The 24,286-nt window shown below is 43.9% G+C and overlaps 1 protein-coding gene across 2 annotated transcripts in view; it reads left to right on the top strand.

The window, feature by feature from the left end:
• Positions 1 to 24,286, top strand: part of nrp1 (neuropilin 1) — a 265,706-nt gene that overhangs the window by 194,586 nt on the left and 46,834 nt on the right. The window contains exons 10-13 of one of the 2 annotated variants that reach the window (XM_033042001.1): positions 5,672 to 6,003; positions 8,736 to 8,880; positions 13,697 to 13,768; positions 24,004 to 24,063. In XM_033042001.1, coding sequence (XP_032897892.1) covers positions 5,672 to 6,003; positions 8,736 to 8,880; positions 13,697 to 13,768; positions 24,004 to 24,063 — 609 coding nt within the window. Of the gene's footprint in view, positions 1 to 5,671; positions 6,004 to 8,735; positions 8,881 to 13,696; positions 13,790 to 24,003; positions 24,064 to 24,286 lie in introns of both variants that reach the window. The other variant, XM_033041992.1, reaches the window with a different exon arrangement.

Genomic DNA, 24,286 nt, shown 5'->3' with positions numbered 1-24,286 from the left:
TCTTTAGAAAGACTTGTTGTGCCAGAGGACTGGATGTTAGCTAATGTGGTGTTAGTTTCTGAGAACCGAAAGTGAACATGTCCACAAAATTAATGAGCAGTCAGCTTAACATTAATAGTTGTTGAAATATTAGATTTTCTACGAAAGATAGGACATCTAGCATTAACAAAAACTGTCAATGGTTGGTTTGGATTTCAAGGGGGGAAATCGTGCTTGGCTAATCTAATTGCATTTCTTGAGGTGGTAGCAGAGAGATCAGTCAAGGTTCAGATTAGGTTTTCAAAAGACCTTTGTTAAGGAACCCCATTGTTGACATGGCGTCACAGGTAGATAGGGTGGTCAAAAAAGCTTTGGACAATTTGGCCTTCATCGTTCAGAGTATTGAGTATAGACGTTGGGAGGTCATGTTGCAGTTATATAAGAAATTGGTGAAGCCACTTTTAGGGTATTGCGTTCCGTTTTGGTCACCGTGTTAGAGGAAAGATGTCAAGCTGGATAGGGTGCAGAGAAGATTTTCGAGGATGTTGCCAGGTCTCGAGGGTCTGAGCTATAGGGAGAGGTTGAGCAGACTAGGGCTTTATTCCTTGGAGTGCAGGAGGATCCAATCCAATCCAATCCAACTTTATTTGTTAAGCACTTTAAGACAACCAATGTTGACCAAAGTGCTGTACAGAAGAAAAAACAAGACATCATAAACAGACAACATAACATAACATAACATAACAGCTCACATAAGGCGCATAAATCACATATGAAATACAACAATAAATCAAAAGACATAAAACATGAGTAAAAATAATAGCCATGCAATAAGCAATCAAAATAAGAAACCAATCAAGCAAATAAAGTCGACATCTTACTGCGTATCAAAGGCCACAGAGAAGAGATGGGTTTTAAGAAGAGATTTAAAAACAGACAGAGAAGAGGCCTGTTTAATGTGGAGAGGCAGATCGTTCCATAATTTGGGTGCCGACACAGCAAAGGCACGGTCCCCTCTGAGCTTCCGCTTAGTTTTAGGCCCACTCAGGAGCAGCTGATTATCTGACCTGAGAGAGCGGGCGGGTGTATAAGGGTGTAGAAGCTCAGATAGGTAGGGCGGGGCAAGACCATTTATGGATTTAAAAGCAAATAAAAGAGGATGAAGGGTGATCTTATGGAGGTTATAAAATCGTGAGAGGAAAGAGCTGCAGATGCTGGTTTAAATCGAAGGTACACAAAATGCTGGAATAACTCAGCGGGTCAGGCAGCATCTCTGGAGAGAAGGAATGGGAGACATTTCGAGCCGAGATCCTTCTTATTTCCCATGAGAGGAATAGGTTTGGTTTGCCCAGAGTAGGGGAATCAAGAACCGAAGACATGTTTAGGGGGGGGGGGGGGGTAGTTAAGGTTTAATGAGAACCTGAGGGGTAATTTGTTTGCACAAAGGGTGGTGGTTGCATGAAATGAGGTGCTGGAGGCAGGTACTATCGTATAATTTGAGAAATATTTAGGCAGATACACGGTTAGGAAAGGTTTAGAGGGATAAGGACCAAACGCAGGCAGGTGGGACTGATATAGAGGGGACATGCTAATTGGTGTGCGCAAGTTGGGCCAAAGGGCCTATTTCCGATCTGTAAGACTCTATGACTCTAATAGATCAGTAGAGAAGGTAATATCAGGATGCAAGTAGTATAATAGATTGGTAGCTGGCATGAGGATTGTATAAACGGAGAAGGGGAACAAAGGGTATCTGTTTGCAATGGGAATAGTGATGTTCAACAAAGCTCAGTGCTGGGACTCCCACTCAACATTACTTTAAAATTTAGACTCTGGGATTAAAAACAAGCTCTAAATTTGACATTGATATCTATGTTGCAAGGAGAATATGGAGGGGGGGGGGGGGTGGTGTGAGTTACCAAATATTGATAGTTCTGCTATAATGTGAAAGTTGTGGTTTTAAGAAACTGCACATTGCAGAAAATCAGAGTATAAAAACAATTGTTTCAATGGGGGAACAGGGCTAGATAGTTTCAGACTCACAAAGACAAAGTTATTTTGTGCCCCAGGATTTTCAAAAATAATTCAAAAGTTTATTTTTGTTACTGTAAGTTAAAAATACTAAAGTCTGTATGTTACATTGTATGATAAGTATTAATGCACAGGTGGCCATAGAAGTGATCGCTTGTCAATGTCAATGGCTCCCCATGGTTAAAGTAGCAGCTGTCCTCTTATGAGACAATGGTGGCTGATTGCTGTGGGGAGGCTTCATGGATCAGTTTTTTTCTACAAGACAGCTTTTTTTCTGCTTGGCAGTTTCCAAAATAATGTTTACATTGTTTTCTCGTTCCCGATTTGAAATCACATTATAACTAATGGGGCCCATGTAATACAAATAGTGTCCCCCTAATTTATCAATCTTGTTATATCCAATACATGTGTCACATGTGTGACAGCAGAAGTACCTGTACTGGTAAATGATGTCCAACACAGATAAATCTGATCTATTTTGTTTGTTGGTAGGAATACGGAGGTTACTTATTTCTTGAAAGGTAAAAGACTAGATGGGTTGAGAAACAAAGCGATCCCAGATTACAAATCCACCATAGAAACACAGAAAATAGGTGCAGAAGTAGGTCATTGGGCCCTTTGAGCCTATTCAATATGATCATGGCTGATCATCTAAAATCAGTACCCCGTTCCCGCTTTCTCCCCATATCCCTAAGAGCTAAAGCTAACTCTCTCTTGAAAACAACTTCTCCCATTGAAACACCAGTCACTAAAAGTTACACAAATTAGCCAGGCCATAAAGAACACCATAAATCTGGATCAAACTCTATTTAGATCACACTTTGATACATTCAGACCATGCTGCATGCTGTTATATTTTACACATTATTCCAAAAGATAAGGAGGGGTCGGCGAGACAAGGATGATATCAGGAATTTGAAGATATAATGTGATATATATCGGGAAAGGATACATAGAATGGTCACCTTATGTTGAGAACACAAAAAAAGTTGAAAGGTAACCAAATAGATCTCTTTAACATTGTGAAAGACTCGGGTGGAGTGAAAGAGAAAAACCAGAGGCCCTTGTTATACAGTAGTCACCAAGAAGTCGAAGCAAGTCAAGTCAACTTTATTTGTCACATACACATACAAGATGTGCAGTGAAATGAAAGTGGCAATGCCTGCGGGATTGTGCAAAACAACAGAACCGAACAGAACCAGCATTTACATTTAAAAAAAAGACACAACAGTAAATTAGTCCCTGGTGAGATAAGAGTTTACAGTCCTGATGGCCTGTGGGAAGAAACTCCGTCTCATCCTCTTTGTTTTCACAGCATGACAGCGGAGGCGTTTGCCTGACCGTAGCAGCTGGAACAGTCCGTTGCTGGGGTGGTAGGGGTCCTTCATTATCTTGCTGGCTCTGGATCTGCACCTCCTGGTGTATAGGTCCTGCAGGGGGGTGAGTAGTGTAGTTCCCATAGTGCATTCGGCCGAACAAACTACTCTCTGCAGAGCCTTCCTGTCCTGGGCAGAGCTGTTCCCAAACCAGATCGAGAGGTTTCCGGACAGGATGATTTCTACAGCCCCAGAGTAGAAGGATTGAAGGATCCTCAGAGAGACTCTGAATTTCCTCAGCTGCCTGAGGTGGTAAAAGCACTGCCTTGCCTTACTCACCAGTGCAGCAGTGTTCATGTCAGATGAGTGGAGACAATGTGGAACTCACTACTTCAGGGAGTCATTGAATCAAATAATATAGATACATTTAAAGGAATGCAAGACAACTATATGAAGGAGGGTATAGAGTGTGATACTGATATGTATAGATGAGGAAAAATGGGAGCATGGGCAAACAGATCATAAAGACTGTCATGGACTAGTTAGGCCAAATGGCCTATTACTAAATCCTATGTTTTCATGGATGGGCATATATTTAATGTAACAGTATATATATTTTAAATGTGCATACAGAAGAGCCAAGGTATAATTCATTAATAATGAGCTACCATTTATCTTGTAAAATCCATCATGATTAATGACTTAAACAGCTGCAGATGTAAATGTAGCTCTTCTCGTAATGAAATGTTGTCGCAGTACTCAAAATTTAATAAAGTGCACTTCAATCAGCAACCCCAAGTTTGACAGGATGTGCCGCAAACCTGCTAATGTTTGAGATTTAGTTTAGTTTAGTTTATAGCTACAGTGGGGAAACAGGCCCTTCGACCCACCGCGTCCGCAACCGGCCAGCGATCCCCGCACATTAACACTATCCCACACACGCACTAGGGACAACTTACAATTCACACTTATACCAAGCCAATCAACCTACAAGCCTGTACGTCTTTGGAGTGTGGGAGGAAACCGAAGATCTCGGAGAAAACCCATGCAAGTCACGGGGAGAACGTACAAACTCTGTTACAGACAGCACCTGTAGTCGGGATCGAACCCGGGTCACCAGCGCTGCAAGTGCTGTAAGGCAGCAACTCTACCGCTGCACCACCGTGCCGCTCCTGGCGACAGAGGCCAGGGCCTGTATAGGAATCTCTTTTGAGAGCCCTTTTTTTTTCCCCCAGATGCCTTGCACTTCTGCAGTAGATTAGATATCGATTTCATTTGCATTCTACTTTCAAAATAACTCATCGGTGCAGAGAATTTATCGTTGCCACTAGCCAATCGGAATCTTAGCGAATTGCTCTGTTCAATGTTAAATATATACTTCCTATTTCTCAGATAATCTCCGCAGATGGGAAAAATATCAGGATTACGCTTTAGCCAAGTAAACTGAGAAATTAAAACAAGAACTAATGTTATCATATATTTGGCATAAGTAATTCCTACCCACATCCACAGTGTTTGGTTTGAAAACAGAACTCGATCCCCTGACTCACACCAGACTCACAGTCTGAAGAAGTAATGTGGAGGAAGGAACTGCAGATGCTGGTTGACACTGAAGATAGACACAAAATGCTAGAGTGACTCAGCGGGACAGGCAGCATCTCTGGAGAGAAGGAATGGGTGACGTTTCGGGTCTGAAGAATGGTCTCGACCTGAAATGTCACCGATTCCTTCTATCCAGAGATGCTACCTGTCCCGTTGAGTTACTCCAGCATTTTGTGTCTAAAACCCGATTGTTAATACTAAAGGCCCTGTCCCACTTTGCCGAGTTACTCACGAACTCTCCCGAGTTTTTCCCTTGATTCGAACTCGGGGAATGTCGAGCAATGTCGGTAGCGAGTCCGTAGGAGTCCGTAGATGTTTCGTAGCGGCTCGTAATGCCAGCCGCAGGAACTCGGGGCATCAGGTAAGTCGGGACGTTTTTTCAACATGTTGAAAAATGTCCACGAGTTAAAATAAATAGCCCCGAGTACCTTTGGACGGCTATTACCGTAATTCTCCGGGGAAAACTCGGGATAGTTTGTGAGTAAATCGGGAAAGTGAGACAGTCTTCAAGTAAGTGATTAGAAAGTAATACCATGCCGTAGAACTGAACAGGAAAATGTGTCATCCATGTATTTACCATTAGAGCTTTAACTCAAATGCATTGCTTTTTGTTCTGTTCAGATTTGTTTTAATTCCACAGTGCAACCAATAGATTGTTTGCCTGATCATTGTAAATGCATCTTCGTGATAAATAAAAAAACATTACCTCATTCTTCACTAATGGCCGTTAACTTGTTGATCTGTAGATTACCCCTGTTCTGGAATGCTAGGAATGGTATCTGGACTCATCACTGATAACCAGATCACAGCCTCATCATCCATGGACCGATATTGGGGTCCCGAACATGCCCGCCTTCTCACCAGTCGCCAAGGTTGGGCGCTGCAGCCAGTCCATCGGCCATACAATAACGAGTGGATTCAGGTAGACCTGGGAATGGAGAAGGAGGTGCGGAGCCTGGTCATCCAAGGTGTGAAGCAGAGGGATAATAAAGTCTACATGAGGAAGTTCAAACTCGGGTACAGCACAAACGGATCGGACTGGAAGTTGATAACAAGTCCTGGCAGCCCGAAGCCCAAGGCAAGTAGACTGTGATCGCAGCTTTAGACGTGAATATTTTTTTTTTTTTAAAGGGAGCAAGACCTCCGAGTTCAGCTCTGGCCATGATGCTGTCACTAAAATTAATGTCTCAAGTGCTGCAGCACAAAAGAACCCATGCACATAAACAGCACTATGCCAAGATTCTGTTGTCACATTTGGCACGTTTGTAACTCAAAGGCGATTTCCACTTCATTTATTTAATTAATACTTTCTATTCTTTCCTCCCAGTCAGAACACATAAGACACTGATTTCCTTGCTGCCGGCCATTGATACCATGCAGAATGAGCATTTAGCCTTTGTGAAGTGCGCTTAAAATGCAAATGCGCTTCCGAAGGATCTGTGTGTGACAAGCAGGCAAATTCCAAATCTATTAAAATGCAAGGATCCAGCGCGTAGACGAAAATCTGGACAACCTTTGTTTAGCAAACAGACAAGCTCCAAAATATTTGCATCTTACTTGCATTGTGCATTTGGCCAAGCACATTGCAGTTTGAATAAAAATGTTTGTGCTACTGGATTGTAAACAAGTCCAGAAGGTTTGCTGAACACTTTCATGTAAAGGCAGAGTCCTAGTCTCAGATTTTAAGCAGCATGACACCATTTATTTTGGGTGACATCCATACGGAGTAGGTGCAGTGCTTTTTTAACTCGTGTGATCGGTTTAACTTCTTACACAGCTTCGCCCATGGACTTCACTCCATTAATTGCCAATGGACAATCCAGAGTGTCGGTGGGCAGGAGAAGTTTGAAAAAGATTGGAAAAGAACGATTGTAGTTCACACACACAAATTTCATTGAAACGTTCTTAATACCACATCCTTCTGCGAAAAATCGTCTGCTCGGGTCCGTTCAAACACAACCAACACATTTTCTGCCCATAGCTGGTTGGATTCCATGATTTTGATGATTTTGAAGTACAGCTTTGTGGAAACATATCAGTCTACATTACCTTCAGTTGACTTAAGTGGAATTAATCTTGAAAGTAGAATACAATACACTGATGTGACTATTTGCATTTGTCGCAATTAAATGGGGATGAACTTTGTGTGGTAAAATTCTTGTGGCACTTTCTTAAATCACAGCATGTTTCCGTAAATTGAGATGCCGATTAGTACACTTTGCACACATTTATTTTGTACGGGGAATTGGCACAAGGCATTGAACATGTAGCATCCATGTGATCAATGCTTTGGTTATTATGTTTAATAGTTTAACTCCTGTCTGCAGTGGCCACTGTTGGCACAGATAACTTTGTTTGGCACTTATCAACTGAAACCTGAATCATGTCCAGCTAAATTGTTGGGATATTAGTTTAGAGATACAGCGCGGAAACAGGCCCTTCGGCCCACCGAGTCCGCACCGACCAGCGATCCCCGCACATTAACACTATCCTACACACACTGGGGACAATTTACACACTAAACCTTTTTACCTACATCCCTGTACATCTTTGGAGTACATTTAGGAATACATATGTCTTTGGAGTAAATATTAAGATATTACCCCAATTATTATTAAGATTAAAATATTAAATATTAAATATAAAAATATTAAGATTGGAGATATGTATTAGATTAATAAATATGTTTTATAATCTACGGACCTATCTCCAAAGTTGTATTATCGGTAAATTACTCCATTCTTTTTTATTGTGCCTTTTTTTTCCTTCTCACTTTCTATCTATAAAAAAAAACCCCAAATAGAAGCAGAGTTAATGTACAATTGATAAATGAGGACCACTATTATTTTGATAGTTGGATTCCTATCTATTAGCAAGGTGTGATTGATATACAAGATGTGTTTTTATTATGACATGTACATGCTTCGAATAAAAATATTATTATAAAAAAAAGATTGGAGATATGTTAAAGATGTGATTTTTTTAAATGATCTTCAGTAGCACCCAGAGGTGCAGTCCTTTTTCAAGAACTACCAAAGGAAAAAAAACTACAGCATGATGCATGACTAGTCCATTCATGGTGAAACAGTATTGTTTGTTTATTTTAGATTTTACCCTCAGTGGGAAAACCAATGATAAATTTCAAATAGCTCTGCTAATTGATTATGCATTCCTATATTCATTGTCATAATTCCACAGTTAGGTTTCCACTGTAATTTTATTTTGGGGGGGAGGGTTTGGCTGGAAATGCTACTGGGTCATGAAAATATATTGCATATGATGCAACTAATTTGAGCAGTCGAATCCCTCTGAGAAACTCCGACCAGGTTCCAACCAAGTACGGATAACCTGGCGAGGTCTCAACAGACTGCGGACAGGCATGCGGAGGAGCAAATCGAACATACTGAAGTGGGGATATACGGAAGATGCGGCAGACTGCCAGTGCGGACGGGACCTCCAGACTATGGAACATTTCCTGAGCCATGACCTGCTGCATGACATGTAAAGGACCTCAACGACGTGACACTAACATTTTTAAGAAAGATCTTCAGACGCTGGAAAAATCGTTGGTAGACAAAAATGCCGGAGAAACTCAGCGGGTGAGGCAGCATCCATGGAGCGAAGGAATCGGCGACGTTTCGGGTCGAGACCCTTCTTCAGACCCTAAAATTTGCTCGCTATTGGCAAACAGTTGTGTGATGACAAAAAATAAAAACTAATTTGAGGAGCGTGCATATTTTATCTGTGCCGTGCATTTCTGTTAGCACATTCAACTAATATCTGATTTGGTTTTTTTTCTAAACTGTCCAGATATTTGAAGGAAATACAAACTATGATACACCAGAAGTTCGGAAATTTGAACCACTTTTGACAAGGTACATCCGTATCTACCCCGAACGGGCATCACCTGCTGGGTTGGGACTACGGATGGAGTTACTGGGATGTGACATTGAAGGTACGGGGTCTTTTAAAATAATCTGTGGCTTTGTTGTTCAGTTTAGTTTAGTTTAATTTAGTTTAGAGATACAGCACGGAAACAGGCCCTTCGGCCCACCGAGTCCGCGCCGACCAGTGATCCCTGCACATTGACACTATCCTACACATACTAGGGACAACTTTTACACTTCTACCAAGCCAATTAACTTACAAACCCTGTACGTCTTTGGAGTGTGGGAGTAAACCAAAGTTCTCGGAGAAAACCCACGCAGGTCACGGGGAGAAAGTACAAACTCCGTATAGGCGGCACCCATAGCCAGGATCGAACCGGGGTCTCTGGCACTGTAAGCGCTGTAAGGCAGCAACTCTACTGCTGTCCCACCGTGCCACCCAAGTGTATCTATCCACAACAATAGCCCTGCTGGTGAGGTGGAAGAATGAAACAGGTTATCCAATTTGGCGGCAAAAAAAAGGGGGCAGATTATTATCTCAATGGGGTTAGGTTAGGTAAGGGGGAGATACAGCGATAGCTGGGTGTCCTTGTACACCGGTCACTTAACGTTGGCGTGCAGGTACAGCAGGCAGTGAAGAAAGCTAATGGAATGTTGGCCTTCATAACAAGAGGATTTCAGTATAGGAGTAAAGAGGTTATTCTGCAGTTGTATTGGGCTCTGGTGAGACCACATCTGGTGTATTGTGTACAGTTATGGTCTCCTAATTTGAGGAAGGACATCCTTGTGATTGAGGCAGTGCAGCGTAGGTTGACGAGATTGATCCTTGGGATGGCGGGACTGTCATATGAGGAAAGATTGAAAAGACTAGGCTTGTATTCACTGGAGTTTAGAAGGATGAGGGGATATCTTATAGAAACATATAAAATTATAAAAGGACTGGACAAGCTAGATGCAGGAAAAATGTTCCCAATGTTGGGCGAGTCTAGAACCAGGGGCCACAGTCTTAAAATAAAGAGGAGGCCATATAAGACTGAGGTGAGAAAAAACGTTTTCACCCAGAGAGTTGTGAATTTGTGGAATTTCCTGCCACAGAGGGCAGTGGAGGCCAAATCACTGGATGGATTTAAGAGAGAGTTAGATAGAGCTCTAGGGGCTGGTGGAATTAAGGGATATGGGGAGAAGGCAGGCACGGGTTATTGATTGGGGACGATCAGCCATGATCACAATGAATGGTGGTGCTGGCTCGAAGGGCCGAATGGCCTCCTCCTGCACCTATTTTCGATGTTTATAGGATGAGACACCTGAAATCAAAACTTCCACTAACTGTTAAATCTGTATTAACTGGCTATTGAGTGTCAATAAGGACTGAAGATTTGCAGTCTGCCGTCTTCATTCACCCGTGACAAGGCACCTATGGTTTGTCAAGAGGAAATGTATTTCGCTAGATTTATATTAACGATTAGAAAAGTGCTTGTGAGCAACCTTATAAATAGATTAAAGGACACTTGAAAACCAACATCTGGCTTAGATATAAACCATTTGTGACTTTTAATACCACAATAATTTACAGCAGTAAGACTAGTACAGAACATGATCCAGTTTATACCAATATAAAAATATCTATTTACCGATAGCAAATGAGAATTTTACCACCAGTTACTCAGAGCATGATGTTACTTATGGGATAAAATTACATTTAACATAAAAAAACATGTTATTTTTTCAAGACTATTTTGACAATAATGGACTTGAAGCAAACAGATTAATGGCCACGTTAAAATAACAATGTGATCTCATCCCATTAGACTGCTTACTGTCAATGAATTTAGCCACGGAAAAGTATTTGTGACTCACAAATTTAATTTACCCTTCTCAATAGAAGCAGCAAAAACATACCGATATTTGTTCTGTATTCCTCCTCCAATATTGTTAAGTGACAACATGATAATCTAATGCAAATTCTCCAAATCTGACATGAGATGCTGTGGTTTAAAAAGGTCAGCATGGATCAGTTGGGCCAAAGTGCTTGTTTCTATGTTATGAACTTTAGTTTAGTTTAGTTTAGAGATACAGCACGGAAACAAGCCCTTCGGCCCACCGAGTCCACACCGACCGCCCGATCCCCGCACACATGCACTATTTCCACACACACACAAGGGACAATTTACACTTACACCAAGCCAACTAACCTACAAACCGGTACGTCTTTGGAGCGTAGGAGGAAACAGAAGAACTCGGAAAAAACCCACTCGGTCACGGGGAGAAGGTATAAACTCTGTACAGACAGCACCCGTAGTTGGGATCAAACCCGGGTCTACGGCTCGGCGGTCACTGTAAGGCAGCAACTCTACCGCTGCACCACCGTGCCGCCCTGAAATTCTATGCAGAAGCTCTTCAGTTCTCTTAGGAGTGCTCCCTGCTTCCACCAGGAACTCCTAAAAAGAGATTAGATCTGTTTCTGGGCCTGTTCACACCAAGACACCATATAACAGTGAGATCACTCTTCTCTGCCCCTTCAAAGATGGTCGATTCATGTACATGTCCCGAATTGTCCTGTCAGGAGGGGAAATTGTGTTGTCCTGGTGACATCAAGTTTCCCCTTACAAATCTAGTTTGAAATAGTGCGCAGACACTATTTGGTAACGTTTGGTGACATTTAAAAGTTTAACTCCCAATGCTAATCTTAAAATCAGCTTCAATCAAACCAAAATTAAAATGGAGACTCCCCAAGCTCCCAAACTCTGGCAGCACGGTGGCGCAGCGGTAGAGTTGCTGCCTTATAGCGCTTACAGCGCCAGAGTCCCGGGTTCCATCCCGACTACAGGTGCTTGCCTGTACGGACTTTTACGTTCTACCCGTGACCTGCGTGGGTTTTCTCCGAGATCTTCAGTTTCCTCCCACACTCCAAAGACGTACAGGTTTGTCGGTTAATCGGCTTGGTATAAATGTAAAACTCTCCCGAGTGCGCGTGTGATAGTGTTAAGGGCCTGTCCCACTTAGGCGATTTTTTGGGCGACGACAGGCGACTGCCGCAAAATTTTCAACATGTTGAAAAATGTTTGGCGACAGTGGCGACAATATTTGCTGTGATAGGTTGTCGTAGGTGTTGTCGTAGGTTGTCGCCAGGTGTCGTAGGTTAATTCCATTAAAACTGGTCCCTGGCAGTCACTTTAAGAGTCACCTAAGTGGGACAGGCCCTTTAGTGTGCGGGGATCACTGGTCAATGTGGATTCGGTGGGCCTGTTTCCGCGCTGAATCTCTGAAACTAAAAAAACTAAATGCCAAATATATAGGGCAGATTTTTGTTTTCAAGAAGCCAGATGATAAAGAGTTGGGAGTGAATGCACTGCAATCATACTGATGCTTTACTGTTTTAATCTTTTCATAATTGCCAATGTTAATGTGCTCATTAAATAGGCCAGTGAACTGTGTCTGGGTGACTGTCACACTACTTCCCCAGTAGAACGTGTTGCAACTAAAACTCTCTGACACTGTCTCACTCCAGTAGGCTGCCAAAGAAAAAGGATCCTCCAGGGTCTTGGATTACACAATGATCCCAGTGAAGCAAAGCTCAGTGTAGTGAGCGAAGGTAGTACAGACCCAGCTCACGTAGGAGTGTGTTCTGATATCAGCTTGGAAGAATAGTATAGAAAATATCGGTTAAAAAACCCTGCAGGTTTAACAACAGCTACAACAACTGTGTGAACCTATCAATCACGGTGGCTGCATTAGTCTATAAAAGGCACGTCGAAAGGATGTCTACGGTCAGCTTCTGACCTGTTGTTTTATTGTTTTAAAATTGTGTGGCAGGAAGTATTGACAGCTAGAATAACAATACCTGAGTTTTGTTTTTCTCCACAAGCTGTAGATGCAATTTGTACGGTTTAGTTCAGTTTAGAGATACAGCGTGGAAACAGGCCCTTCGGCCCACCGAGTCCGCGCCGACCAGTGAACCCCGCACATTAACACTTTCTCACACACACTCGGGAGATTCTACACTTATTCCACATTTATACCAAGCCAATTAACCCCACACACCTGTACGTCTTTGGAGTGTGGGAGGAAACCGAAGATCTCGGAGAAAACCCACGCAGGTCACGCTGTGATCGCACAAACTCCGTACAGACAGCACCCGTGCTCGGGATCGAACCCGGGTCTCTGGCGCTGTAAGCGCTGTAAGGCAGCAACTATACCGCTGCTCCACCATGCTGCCCCATGCCTCCCCAGTATATCATACTGGTATATTTCAGACGTTTCAATAGGCAGGTACAATTTAACACTCAGCAATCAAAGCTAACTGCTAGCGTGAACAGTCTTTTAAACCAATTCTTCTTTAAACAGTGCATGATATTTTTCAGTCATGATATTTTTCCCAATGCTGCTTTCTTGATCCTGATCAGTGAAAATGAGTGTGCCTGCAGAGCATTGACCAAAGACTCTCGTTTAATCTGAGTAGCGGCCGTTATGGTTAAAAGTAATCAGCAGACTTCACTGATGCTGATTGAGTTACCCAGTAACACGCACCGAACAGGATGATTTTAGATTTGATTCCTGATCCAGTGGGTTAATATATCGACAGCGAGACGCTTAATAGAAGCATGGAATTGAGACACAAACTCTTCAGCATTTTGTGTCTGAACTAGTATAATGTAAGTGCAGCCCAGCAGACACCATTCCCCAGCCACTCCCCATTCTTAATTTGTTGACTGAAAAATGTAAAACAGCTCTGGAGAGAAGGAATGGGTGATGTTTCGGGTCGAAAAGGAGAAGGATCTCCCATTCCTTCCCTCCAGAGATGCTGCCTGTCCCTCTGAGTTACTCCAGCATTTTGTGTCTAATTGAGGTTTTCAGATCTTTAATACATTGATCTTTCTATTGTAGTGCCAACGGCGGCTCCAACAGTGGAAACAGACGAGTGTGATGAAGACTTTGGAAACTGCCACAGTGGAACAGGTGATGGCTTCGACTTTACAGGTGCATAAATCATCCTCCTAACACCATCACTAACCTTCCTCATTCATTTCCGTTATGTTACGTGATTAATGAGCCAAGAATCACTAAAACATAATATCTATCATCCATCTAATATCCAGTTTATCTTTTCAACTCCTTCCTACTGTTAATTAGGACTAATTCATTGGTATTCACTCATCTTCATTGGAAACTGCATCACTGCTTTGGAAGAATAAATAAAAACCTTGAACTGAACGAGAATCATTTGGTAGACAAAAATGCTGGTGAAACTCAGCGGGTGCAGCAGCATCTATGGAGTGAAGGAAATAGGCAATGTTTCAGGCCGAAACCCTTCTTCAGACTGATTCCACTGAGAATCATTTGGTACAGGCTTGCCAGCCACACAGATTAATATTAGCATGTAGCAAAAGCATGCAGTCCAAATGATTTTGAATTCACACGATGAATAAGGGTGTCAGGGGTTATGCGGAGAAGGTAGGAGAATGGGGTTAGGAGGGAAGGATAGATCAGCCATGGTTGAATGGCGGAGTAGACTTGATGGGCCGACTGGCCTAATTCTGCTCCTATCACTTATGAACTTATGAACAATGGGGGAACTCATTTTGATCAGTTGCTAAACTCATAGAGGAATATTCCCTCAGTCTGCCTGAGCCTATGTGATCTCCCGTTTGCCAAACACTTTAACTCATCACATTCCTACACTGACTTTTCTGTGCTCGGCCTCCTCCATTGTCAGAGTGAGGCCAAACGTAATTTGGAGGAACAGCATCTCATAGAAACATAGAAACATAGAAATTAGGTGCAGGAGTAGGCCATTCGGCCCTTCGAGCCTGCACCGCCATTCAATATGATCATGGCTGATCATCCAACTCAGTATCCCGTACCTGCCTTCTCTCCATACCCTCTGATCCCCTTAGCCACCAGGGCCACATCTAACTCCCTTTTAAATATAGCCAATGAACTGGCCTCGACAGCCCTCTGTGGCAGGGAGTTCCAGAGATTCACCACTCTCTGTGTGAAAAAAGTTCTTCTCATCTCGGTTTTAAAGGATTTCCCCCTTATCCTTAAGCTGTGACCCCTTGTCCTGGACTTCCCCAACATCGGGAGCAATCTTCCTGCATCTAGCCTGTCCAACCCCTTAAGAATTTTGTAAGTTTCTATAAGATCCCCTCTCAATCTCCTAAATTCTAGAGAGTATAAACCAAGTCTATCCAGTCTTTCTTCATAAGACAGTCCTGACATCCCAGGAATCAGTCTGGTGAACCTTCTCTGCACTCCCTCTATGGCAATAATGTCCTTCCTCAGATTTGGAGACCAAAACTGTACGCAATACTCCAGGTGTGGTCTCACCAAGACCCTGTACAACTGCAGTAGAACCTCCCTGCTCCTATACTCAAATCCTTTTGCTATGAAAGCTAACATACCATTCGTTTTCTTCACTGCCTGCTGCACCTGCATGCCCACTTTCAATGACTGGTGTACCATGACACCCAGGTCTCGCTGCATCTCCCCTTTTCCTAGTCGGCCACCATTTAGATAATAGTCTGCTTTCCTGTTTTTGCCACCAAAATGGATAACCTCACATTGATCCACATTATACTGCATCTGCCAAACATTTGCCCACTCACCCAGCCTATCCAAGTCACCTTGCAGTCTCCTAGCATCCTCCTCACAGCTAACACTGCCCCCCAGCTTAGTGTCATCCGCAAACTTGGAGATATTGCCTTCAATTCCCTCATCCAGATCATTAATATATATTGTAAATAGCTGGGGTCCCAGCACTGAGCCTTGCGGTACCCCACGAGTCACTGCCTGCCATTGTGAAAAGGACCCGTTTACTCCTACCCTTTGCTTCCTGTTTGCCAGCCAGTTCTCTATCCACATCAATACTGAACCCTCAATGCCGTGTGCTTTAAGTTTGTAAACTAATCTCTTATGTGGGACCTTGTCGAAAGCCTTCTGGAAGTCCAGATACACCACATCCACTGGTTCTCCCCTATCCACGCTACTAGTTACATCCTCGAAAAATTCTATAAGATTCGTCACACATGATTTACCTTTTGTAAATCCATGCTGACTTTGTCCAATGATTTCACCACTTTCCAAATGTGCTGCTATCCCATCTTTAATAACTGACTCTAGAAGTTTCCCCACTACCGATGTTAGACTAGCTGGTCTGTAATTCCCCGTTTTCTCTCTCCCTCCCTTCTTAAAAAGTGGGGTTACGTTTGCTACCCGCCAATCCTCAGGAACTACTCCAGAATCTAAAGAGTTTTGAAAGATTATTACTAATGCATCCACTATTTCTGGAGCTACTTCCTTAAGTACTCTGGGATGCAGCCTATCTGGCCCTGGGGATTTATCGGCCTTTAATCCATTCAATTTACCCAACACCACTTCCCGGCTAACCTGGATTTCACTCAATTCCTCCAACTCCTTTGACCCGCGGTCCCCTGCTATTTCCGGCAGATTATTTATGTCTTCCTTAGTGATGACGGAACCAAAGTAGTTATTCAATTGGTCCGCCATATCCTTGTTCCCCATGATCAACTCACCCGTTTCTGACTGCAAGGGACCTACATTTGTTTTAACTAATCTCTTTCTTTTCGCATATCTATAAAAACTTTTGCAATCAGTTTTTATGTTCCCTGCCAGTTTTCTTTCATAATCTATTTTTCCTTTCCTAATTAAGCCCTTTGTCCTCCTCTGCTGGTCTCTGAATTTCTCCCAGTCCTCCGGTATGCTGCTTTTTCTGGCTAATTTGTACGCATCATCCTTCGCTTTGAAACTATCCCTGATTTCCCTTGTTATCCAAGGATGCACTACCTTCCCTGATTTATTCTTTTGCCAAACTGGGATGAACAATTTTTGTAGTTCATCCATGCAGTCTTTAAATGTCTTCCATTGCATATCCACCGTCAACCCTTTTAGAATTAATTGCCAGTCAATCTTGGCCAATTCACGTCTCATACCCTCAAAGTTACCTTTCTTTAAGTTCAGAACCATTGTTTCTGAATTAACAATGTCACTCTCCATCCTAATGAAGAACTCAACCATATTATGGTCACTCTTGCCCAAGGGGGCACGTACAACAAGACTGCTAACTAACCCTTCCTCATTACTCAATACCCAGTCTAAAATAGCCTGCTCTCTCGTTGGTTCCTCTACATGTTGATTTAGATAACTATCCCGCATACATTCCAAAAAATCCTCTTCCTCAGCACCCCTGCCAATTTGATTCACCCAATCTATATGTAGATTGAAGTCACCCATTATAACGGTTTTGCCTTTGTCGCACGCATTTCTAATTTCCTGTTTGATACCATCTCCAACTTCACTACTACTGTTAGGTGGCCTGTACACAACACCCACCAGCGTTTTCTGCCCCTTAGTGTTTCGCAGCTCTACCCATACCGATTCCACATCCTGCAAACTAATGTCCTTCCTTTCCATTGCGTTAATCTCCTCTCTAATCAGCAACGCTACCCCACCTCCTTTTCCTTTCTCTCTATCCCTCCTGAATATTGAATATCCCTGGATGTTCAGCTCCCAGCCTTGGTCACCCTGGAGCCATGTCTCCGTGATCCCAACTATATCATAGTCATTAATAGCTATCTGCACATTCAACTCATCCACCTTATTACGAATGCTCCTTGCATTGAGACACAAAGCCTTCAGGCTTGTTTTTACAACACTCTTACCCCTTATACAATTTTGTTGAAAAGTGGCCCTTTTTGATTTTTGCCCTGGATTTTCCGGCCTGCCACTTTTACTTTTCACCTTGCTACCTATTGCTTCTACCCTCATTTTACACCCCTCTGTCTCTACGCTCACACATTTAAGAAACCCTTTCCCTTTAACTCCATCCTCCACTAGCCCATTCAACACCCCACCCCCCTTATTCAGTTTAAAACCACCCGTGTAGCAGTGGCAAACCTGCCTGCCAGAATGCTGGTCCCACACCTGTTAAGATGCAATCCGTCCCTTTTGTACAGTTCCCCCTTACCCCAAAACAGATCCCAGTGATCTAAGAATCTAAATCCCTGCCCCGTGCACCAGTTCCTCAGCCACACGTTCAGGTCCCGTATCTCCCTGTTCCTGCTCTCGCCAGCACGAGGAACTGGAAGCAAACCGGAGATAACAACCCTGGAGGTCCTGCTTTTCAGCATTTTTCCGAGCTCTCTAAAGTCACGCTGCAGAATATTCATCCCCTTCTTTCCGACATCGTTTGTGCCGACATGCACTACCACTTCCGGATGTTCACCTTCGCCCTTGAGGATTTTCTGCACTCTGTCCGTGACATCCTGGATCCTGGCACCAGGAAGGCAGCACACCATCCTCGCATCCCGTCTGTTGCCGCAGAAATCCCTGTCCGTACCTCTCACAATGGAGTCTCCTACTACAATGGCGTTGCCTGCCTTAGGCCTTTTTGGTTTTGGCTCAACAGCCCTATTCGCATCACAAGCCAGTCCGCCGCCCAGTGTAAACACCTCTTCTGTCCCGACAGCTTCTAAGTGGGTGAACCTGTTCACAAGAGGTACAACACCCGGGGACGTTGGCATTCCATGCTTCCCTCCCGTTCTCACTGTCTCCCACCTTCTCTCTTCCAGTACCTTAGGTGTAACAATCGTACTGTAGGACTTGTCGAGGAACGACTCCGTTTCTCGGACGAACCGGAGGTCATCCACTTGCTTCTCCAGTTCCCCAACACGGCCCTTCAGGAGCTCTACCTGGATGCACTTTTCGCATTTGTAGCAGCCAGAGGCACCAGCGGTGTCCTTGACCTCCCACATACTGCAAGCATCACACTGAATCAGCTTGCCTGACATCTCCTTCTTTCGTCTCTCCCTCTGCAGTGTTTTGCGTAGCAGTCTTACTTAAATTGACTGATAAATTGCCTGATTTACCAATTTACAAACCAAATTCCTCAGTTTTCAGCTGTTTTCCCAGCAATTGGGCTAGAGCCAATCAGTCGTATCTCTTGCTAATCTCCTCCTGCTGCTGCTGTTGTTGCTCCCAAAGCTACAGCAGTTCTGAGTATTTCACTTGGGCAGCTTACACCCACCCCAGTGGTATGAATATTGATTTCTACAGTTCCAAGTAATCCTTGCATCCCCTCTCTCTCCATACCTCCCCCACCCTAGTCGACCTACTAGTTTTATTGTCATCCTGTTCCTCTGTTTACTCCTTGTCACCTATGCCACAAACCAACAATGGCCTGTTTTATTCCCCACATTTTCGTGATTATCGGTGATTTTTGCATTCATTTCTCCTAAGTGCCATCTACATCTCTCATTCCCCTTTCCCCTGACTCTCAGTCTGAAGAGGCGTTTTGACCCGAAACGTCACCAATTACCCTTTTCCAGAGATGTCGCCTGACCCGCTGAGTTGCTCCAGCTTTTTGTGTCTGTCTTAGGAATATTAGCTGCCGCTTGATAGAATTATAAAAAACAGCCACAAAGATAGAGACCACTAGGTTTGTTGTGGCCATGAAGCCCATAAACTGAAAACGCATTGGTGAATTAGACCAGCTGCAACGAGTCTTACTTGTGCTATTTAGCAGCCATGGCAAAATGTGTCTTTCAGATTTCTGACCTGACTATCAATGACAAATTCTGCTTTCCAAGTGGAAAGATTTTGTTTTCAATAAAACACAGTCTTTACAGAACAAACCTCCAGAAGTGTGTAGGAAGAAACTGCAGATGCTGGTTTAAACACGGATAAATGCTGGAGTAACTCGGTGGGACAGGCAGCATCTCTGGAGAGAAGGGTCTCGATCCGAAACGTCACCCATTCAGTCTGAAGAAGGGTCTTGACCCAAAACGTCACCCATTCCTTCTCTCCAGAGATGCTGCCTGGCCCACTGAGTTACTCCAGCTTTTTGAGTCTATCTTCGCTTTTGTGTCAAAACTCCAGAAGTAACGTGGCCCTGAAGATATTGTTAAATCGGTTGAGATCAGTCCGGAGCACAGCGTTTAATTAACCCAGACAAAATAGTCGCATCTCTATTACTTTTCTGCATTGTGCTTCCAGCAATCACCCATTGCCAGTAGGGTTGCCAACTGTCCCGTATTAGCCGGGACATCCCGTATATTGGGCTAAATTGGTTTGTCCCATACGGGACCGCCCTTGTCCCGTATTTGACTGCTACTACTCGGGTCGAGGGGACTGTCGGGTCAGAGCGCCGCGTCTGGCCCCGCCTCACCCGTCCCGACGTAGTGCAGCCCATGGAGTGCAGCAGCAGCAGCACCTCGTTGGTCGGCAGTCTGGCCAGCTGTCCAACCTTTGGACCTTCACTTACAGCTGACACCACCACTCCTCCTCATAGCCGATCATCGGTTCATGAGTTGGATGGAGTGATGGACATTGCGCGCGATGTCCCACGCAAGGTCCGGCGCCCGGGCCAAAACTCCTCAGCTGGCCGGCTGGCTTGGCTTTGTGTGCTGTCCAGCACCCGGGCCATCATTCACTCATCATTCACTCAGGCACGGCCGAGTCGGTCAATGAATTGCCTCCGGGAATTTGTCCCTTATTTTGACATTTTGTTCCTTATTTAGGAGTGAGAAAGATGGCAACCCTACATGCCAGGCCTGTGAAAACTGTAATGTTCAGGTTCAGGAGCAGCTTCTTCCCAACACCCATTAGACTACTAAACACTACACCCCCAAATAAGCTCTGAACCACATGGACTTGGGGGCATTGTTTTGAGATGAGATAAGATGAGATGCTTTTATTGTCACATGTGACAAGCGCAGTGAGATGCTTTATTTTGCACACCTAGGTATACAAAGAGTCACCAGGTAAAGGGCACCGACAAAGTTACAAAGTGCCCCTTCTTTTGCCACCAATGGTCCCCCTCTCCACCCCCCTCAGTTCTTGACATCCCCCCCACCACCACACCAGATCCCCTCCTTTGTTCTCGGGCCCCCCTTTGTCCTCAGCAGCCCCTTTGCCTTCATACTATTATTATTGGTACATATATATATATATAATTAGTGTGTGTGTGTGTGTGTGTGTGTGTGTGTGTGTGTGTGTGTGTGTGTGTGTGTGTGTGTGTGTGTGTGTGTGCTATTATTATTTGTTTTTATATATTCCCTCTAAATTGCTTTTGCTGAAGTAATCTCAGCCCTGGAGGACCCGGTGTGGGGGAACCGCTGTGGTGGGGGTGCCGGTGTGCTTTGTAACTTTGTCAGTGCCGTAGGTGGCTGCTATCGGTATACATTGTGTATACAAGCAAAGAATCTCACTGTGCTTAGTCACATGATGAGACAATAAAGTATTCCTATTCCTCCTATTCCACTCTCTATTCATGCCCGCAACATAAACACCAACAATCCCAAGTTGTATGTTTTGGTGTATCTATTCAAGAGAGAGCTAGATAGGGCTCTTAAAGATAGCGGAGTCAGGGGATATGGGGAGAAGGCAGGAACGAGGTACTGATTGTGGATGATCAGCCAGCTGGCTCGAAGGGCCGAATGGCCTACTCCTGCACATATTGTCTATTATCTATTGTCTATGTCTGTCATCTCAGGCAAAGTGTGAGGAGAGGGTGAGGTTTAGATTAAAGAAAATAAACCTGGCTGGTTCTCCTCCAGTCATAACTTTGGGTCTGCAACCCGGACTGCAGATAAGTTGCCAACTGCTTGCATTTTGTTGCAGTTTCCCTGCTGTGGGGTAGGAATCTCTCCTCATCTGTGAAATGCGGCGTGGCACAGACTGAGATGGATTCAGTGCTATGGTTCTGAAGGTATAGCTTGGCTGGCGGGTTTGCTGGCAGCCGACAGCAGTACAGCACGGCAGCCAGAGCCAGTGGATGAGGCAGTTTAAGGTGGAATAGTTTAGTTTAGTTTAGAGATACAGTACGGAAGGAGGCCCTTCGGCCCACTGGTGTATTTCTAAACTAAACTAAACTAAACAATTCCACCGAGTCTGCACCGACCAGCGATCTCCGCTCACTAACACTGTCCTACACACACCAGGGACAATTTTACATTTATACTAACTAGACCAATTAACCTACAAACCGGAAGGTCTTACCTTCCACTACCTGCAACCTCCGGCAACCACCTTCAACTAGCATCGCAACCGGCTTCGACTAAAAAATTAACGATTTTTAAAACGGCAACCTATTTTTAGTCGCGGCCGGTTTTGAAGTTTTTGAAATAATCGCTGGAACATAGAAGAAGCGGAAACCACATTCGACCATTAGGGAGACTGACAAGAACCTCCGGGAACCGCACGGAAACCTTGGGTGGGGTGCAAAGTGTCCAGAGGTTTCCGTTCAGGTTTCCTAAGTGGGACAGGGGCATTACTCTGCGCCACCTTGCCACTCTGGAATTGCTTCAGCTTTACATAGCCATAATTCGTAGCTGAGCAATTGTATGTTCAACAAATATTTATTTTGAAGGAATGCATTTTTGCAACGTACAGATTGGGGGAGGAAAGGGCCAGCTTGCTGTAAATCTGGGACCAATTCTTTCTAGCTTAAGGTGCAGAAACAAAGGGACTGCTTCAAAATTCTTCAAATAGATTACTGACAATTCAAAGAGACTGTGCAGTCTCAGGGAAAATGTTCCAATGCATCTTGTCCTTGTAGCTCACTGACTTCTTTGAAACGCAGATTTATTTTACTGGGATTTACTGGCATCGTGGTTACAAACACACGCATGCAGAAAATTGGAAATATTGTTACTGTCATTGTGCATCAAAAATTAAGCAGGGAATTAACCAAATATGCAGGATTTCAAAGAAACATCTTTCTTGCTATTATCTTTTTACTTCTAATTCAGTAGGTTAACTGATGCCAGTGATAGTTCAAGAAAATGGTGTTTAATTTGCAAAAAATCTCCACTCCCACCCCTCCTTGTTAATTGACCCCCCCACACTTTTTACTAACCCACTAACATACTGTGGGAAGGAACTGCAGATGGAGGTTTAAAGCAAAGATAGACACAAAAAGCTGGAGTAACTCAGCGGGACAGGCAGCATCTCTGGACGAACGACGTGGTGACGTTTCGGGTCTAGACCCTTCTTCAGACATTCTTCAGAGTCAGGGGAGAGGGAGACACATGAGATAAGGAAGGGTAAGGTGTGGAAACGAGACATCAAAAGAGATGGGGTTCAAGGTAAATGTAGAATAGATCATTGTTAGTTAGGAGAAGGTGACAACGAAGCAAACAGAGATAAAATGTAGCCAGGGAGACCGTCAGGCTGGTCGGAGAACTGGGAATGGGGATGGATGGAGATAGAGGGGAATGCAAGGGTTACTTGAAGTTAGAGAAGTCAATATTCATACTGACACAGCATTTCTGGAGAAAAGGAATGGGTGACATTTTGGGTCGAGAATTCAAAGAAGGGTCTCGACCCGAAATGTCACCTATTACTTTTCTCCAGAGATGCTGAGTAACCCCACTTAGTCTTTGTTTCAGCATATGAGCTGAGTCACTCAAATCTGATGCGGGTATTGAATTAACCACCGATAATATAACAGTGCACAAAAACCCAGAATTCACTGATTATCCTTAACATGTACTCATAGATAACCTTGAACCCCCTTTCCTCATTGTGGTAATGGGGACCTAGCATCAAAATGTGTAGAAAGGCACTACAGTTGCTGGTTTACACCAACGGTATACACAAAATGCTGGAGTAACTCAGCGGGACAGGCAGCATCTCTGGAGAGAGGGAATGGGTGATCTTCTTCAGACTGGTATCGAACCAAAATATTACCCATTCCTTCCATCTAGGGATGCTGCTTGTCCCGCTGAGTTACTCCAGCATTTTTAGTCCCACTTACGCGACTTTTTTGGCGACTGCCAGCACCCGTTATAGGTCATTGCAGGTCGCCGAAAATGTTCAACATGTTGAAAATCCAGCGGTGACCAGAAAGATGCTGTGTCTCTCTGGGCGACTGAGGAGACTACTCACGACCATACAGGCGACACCCTGGCGACATGTCACTGGGTGAAGCCTGTATGGTCGTGAGTAGTCGCCCAAAGAGTCGTACCTTGTTCTGGTCGCCGCTGGATTCTCAACATGTTGAACATTTGAAAAGACGCGTAAGTGGGACAGGCCGATAACAATCAAAATACTTAGTGAATCAGATTGCGAAGGGAAGACGAAAGAAATAACTGTATGGTTTAACAACAAACATTGGCCCCAGAAGGAGTTTGCATGCTATGCAACTGATTTGAGATCTTCTCACTGTGTTACAGGCAGCAGTACTGCAGTAGGAACAGAGGAACCAACATTACCTGAATCATCACAGTACCCAGGTACGCAGCATCTTTGTTTAAGTTTATGGAGTTAACAGGCATGGTTTGCATGTTACATGCACATCTTATTTGTAAGTTGTTAAATATATAAATAACTGCCCTCAAAACAGTATTCAGGATTTAAAGATGTTTTGTCAGATGTGGCATGATCTTAACATACATTTTGGGATAAGTTCTTGATTTGTGCGGGTGTCACAGGTCATGGGGAGAAGACGGGAGAATG

Source organism: Amblyraja radiata, chromosome 2, assembly GCF_010909765.2.
Source record: "Amblyraja radiata isolate CabotCenter1 chromosome 2, sAmbRad1.1.pri, whole genome shotgun sequence".
Classification (NCBI taxonomy): domain Eukaryota; kingdom Metazoa; phylum Chordata; class Chondrichthyes; order Rajiformes; family Rajidae; genus Amblyraja; species Amblyraja radiata.
The sequence above is the reverse complement of the archived record's forward strand: the minus strand, read 5'-3'. Positions and strand labels throughout refer to the sequence as shown.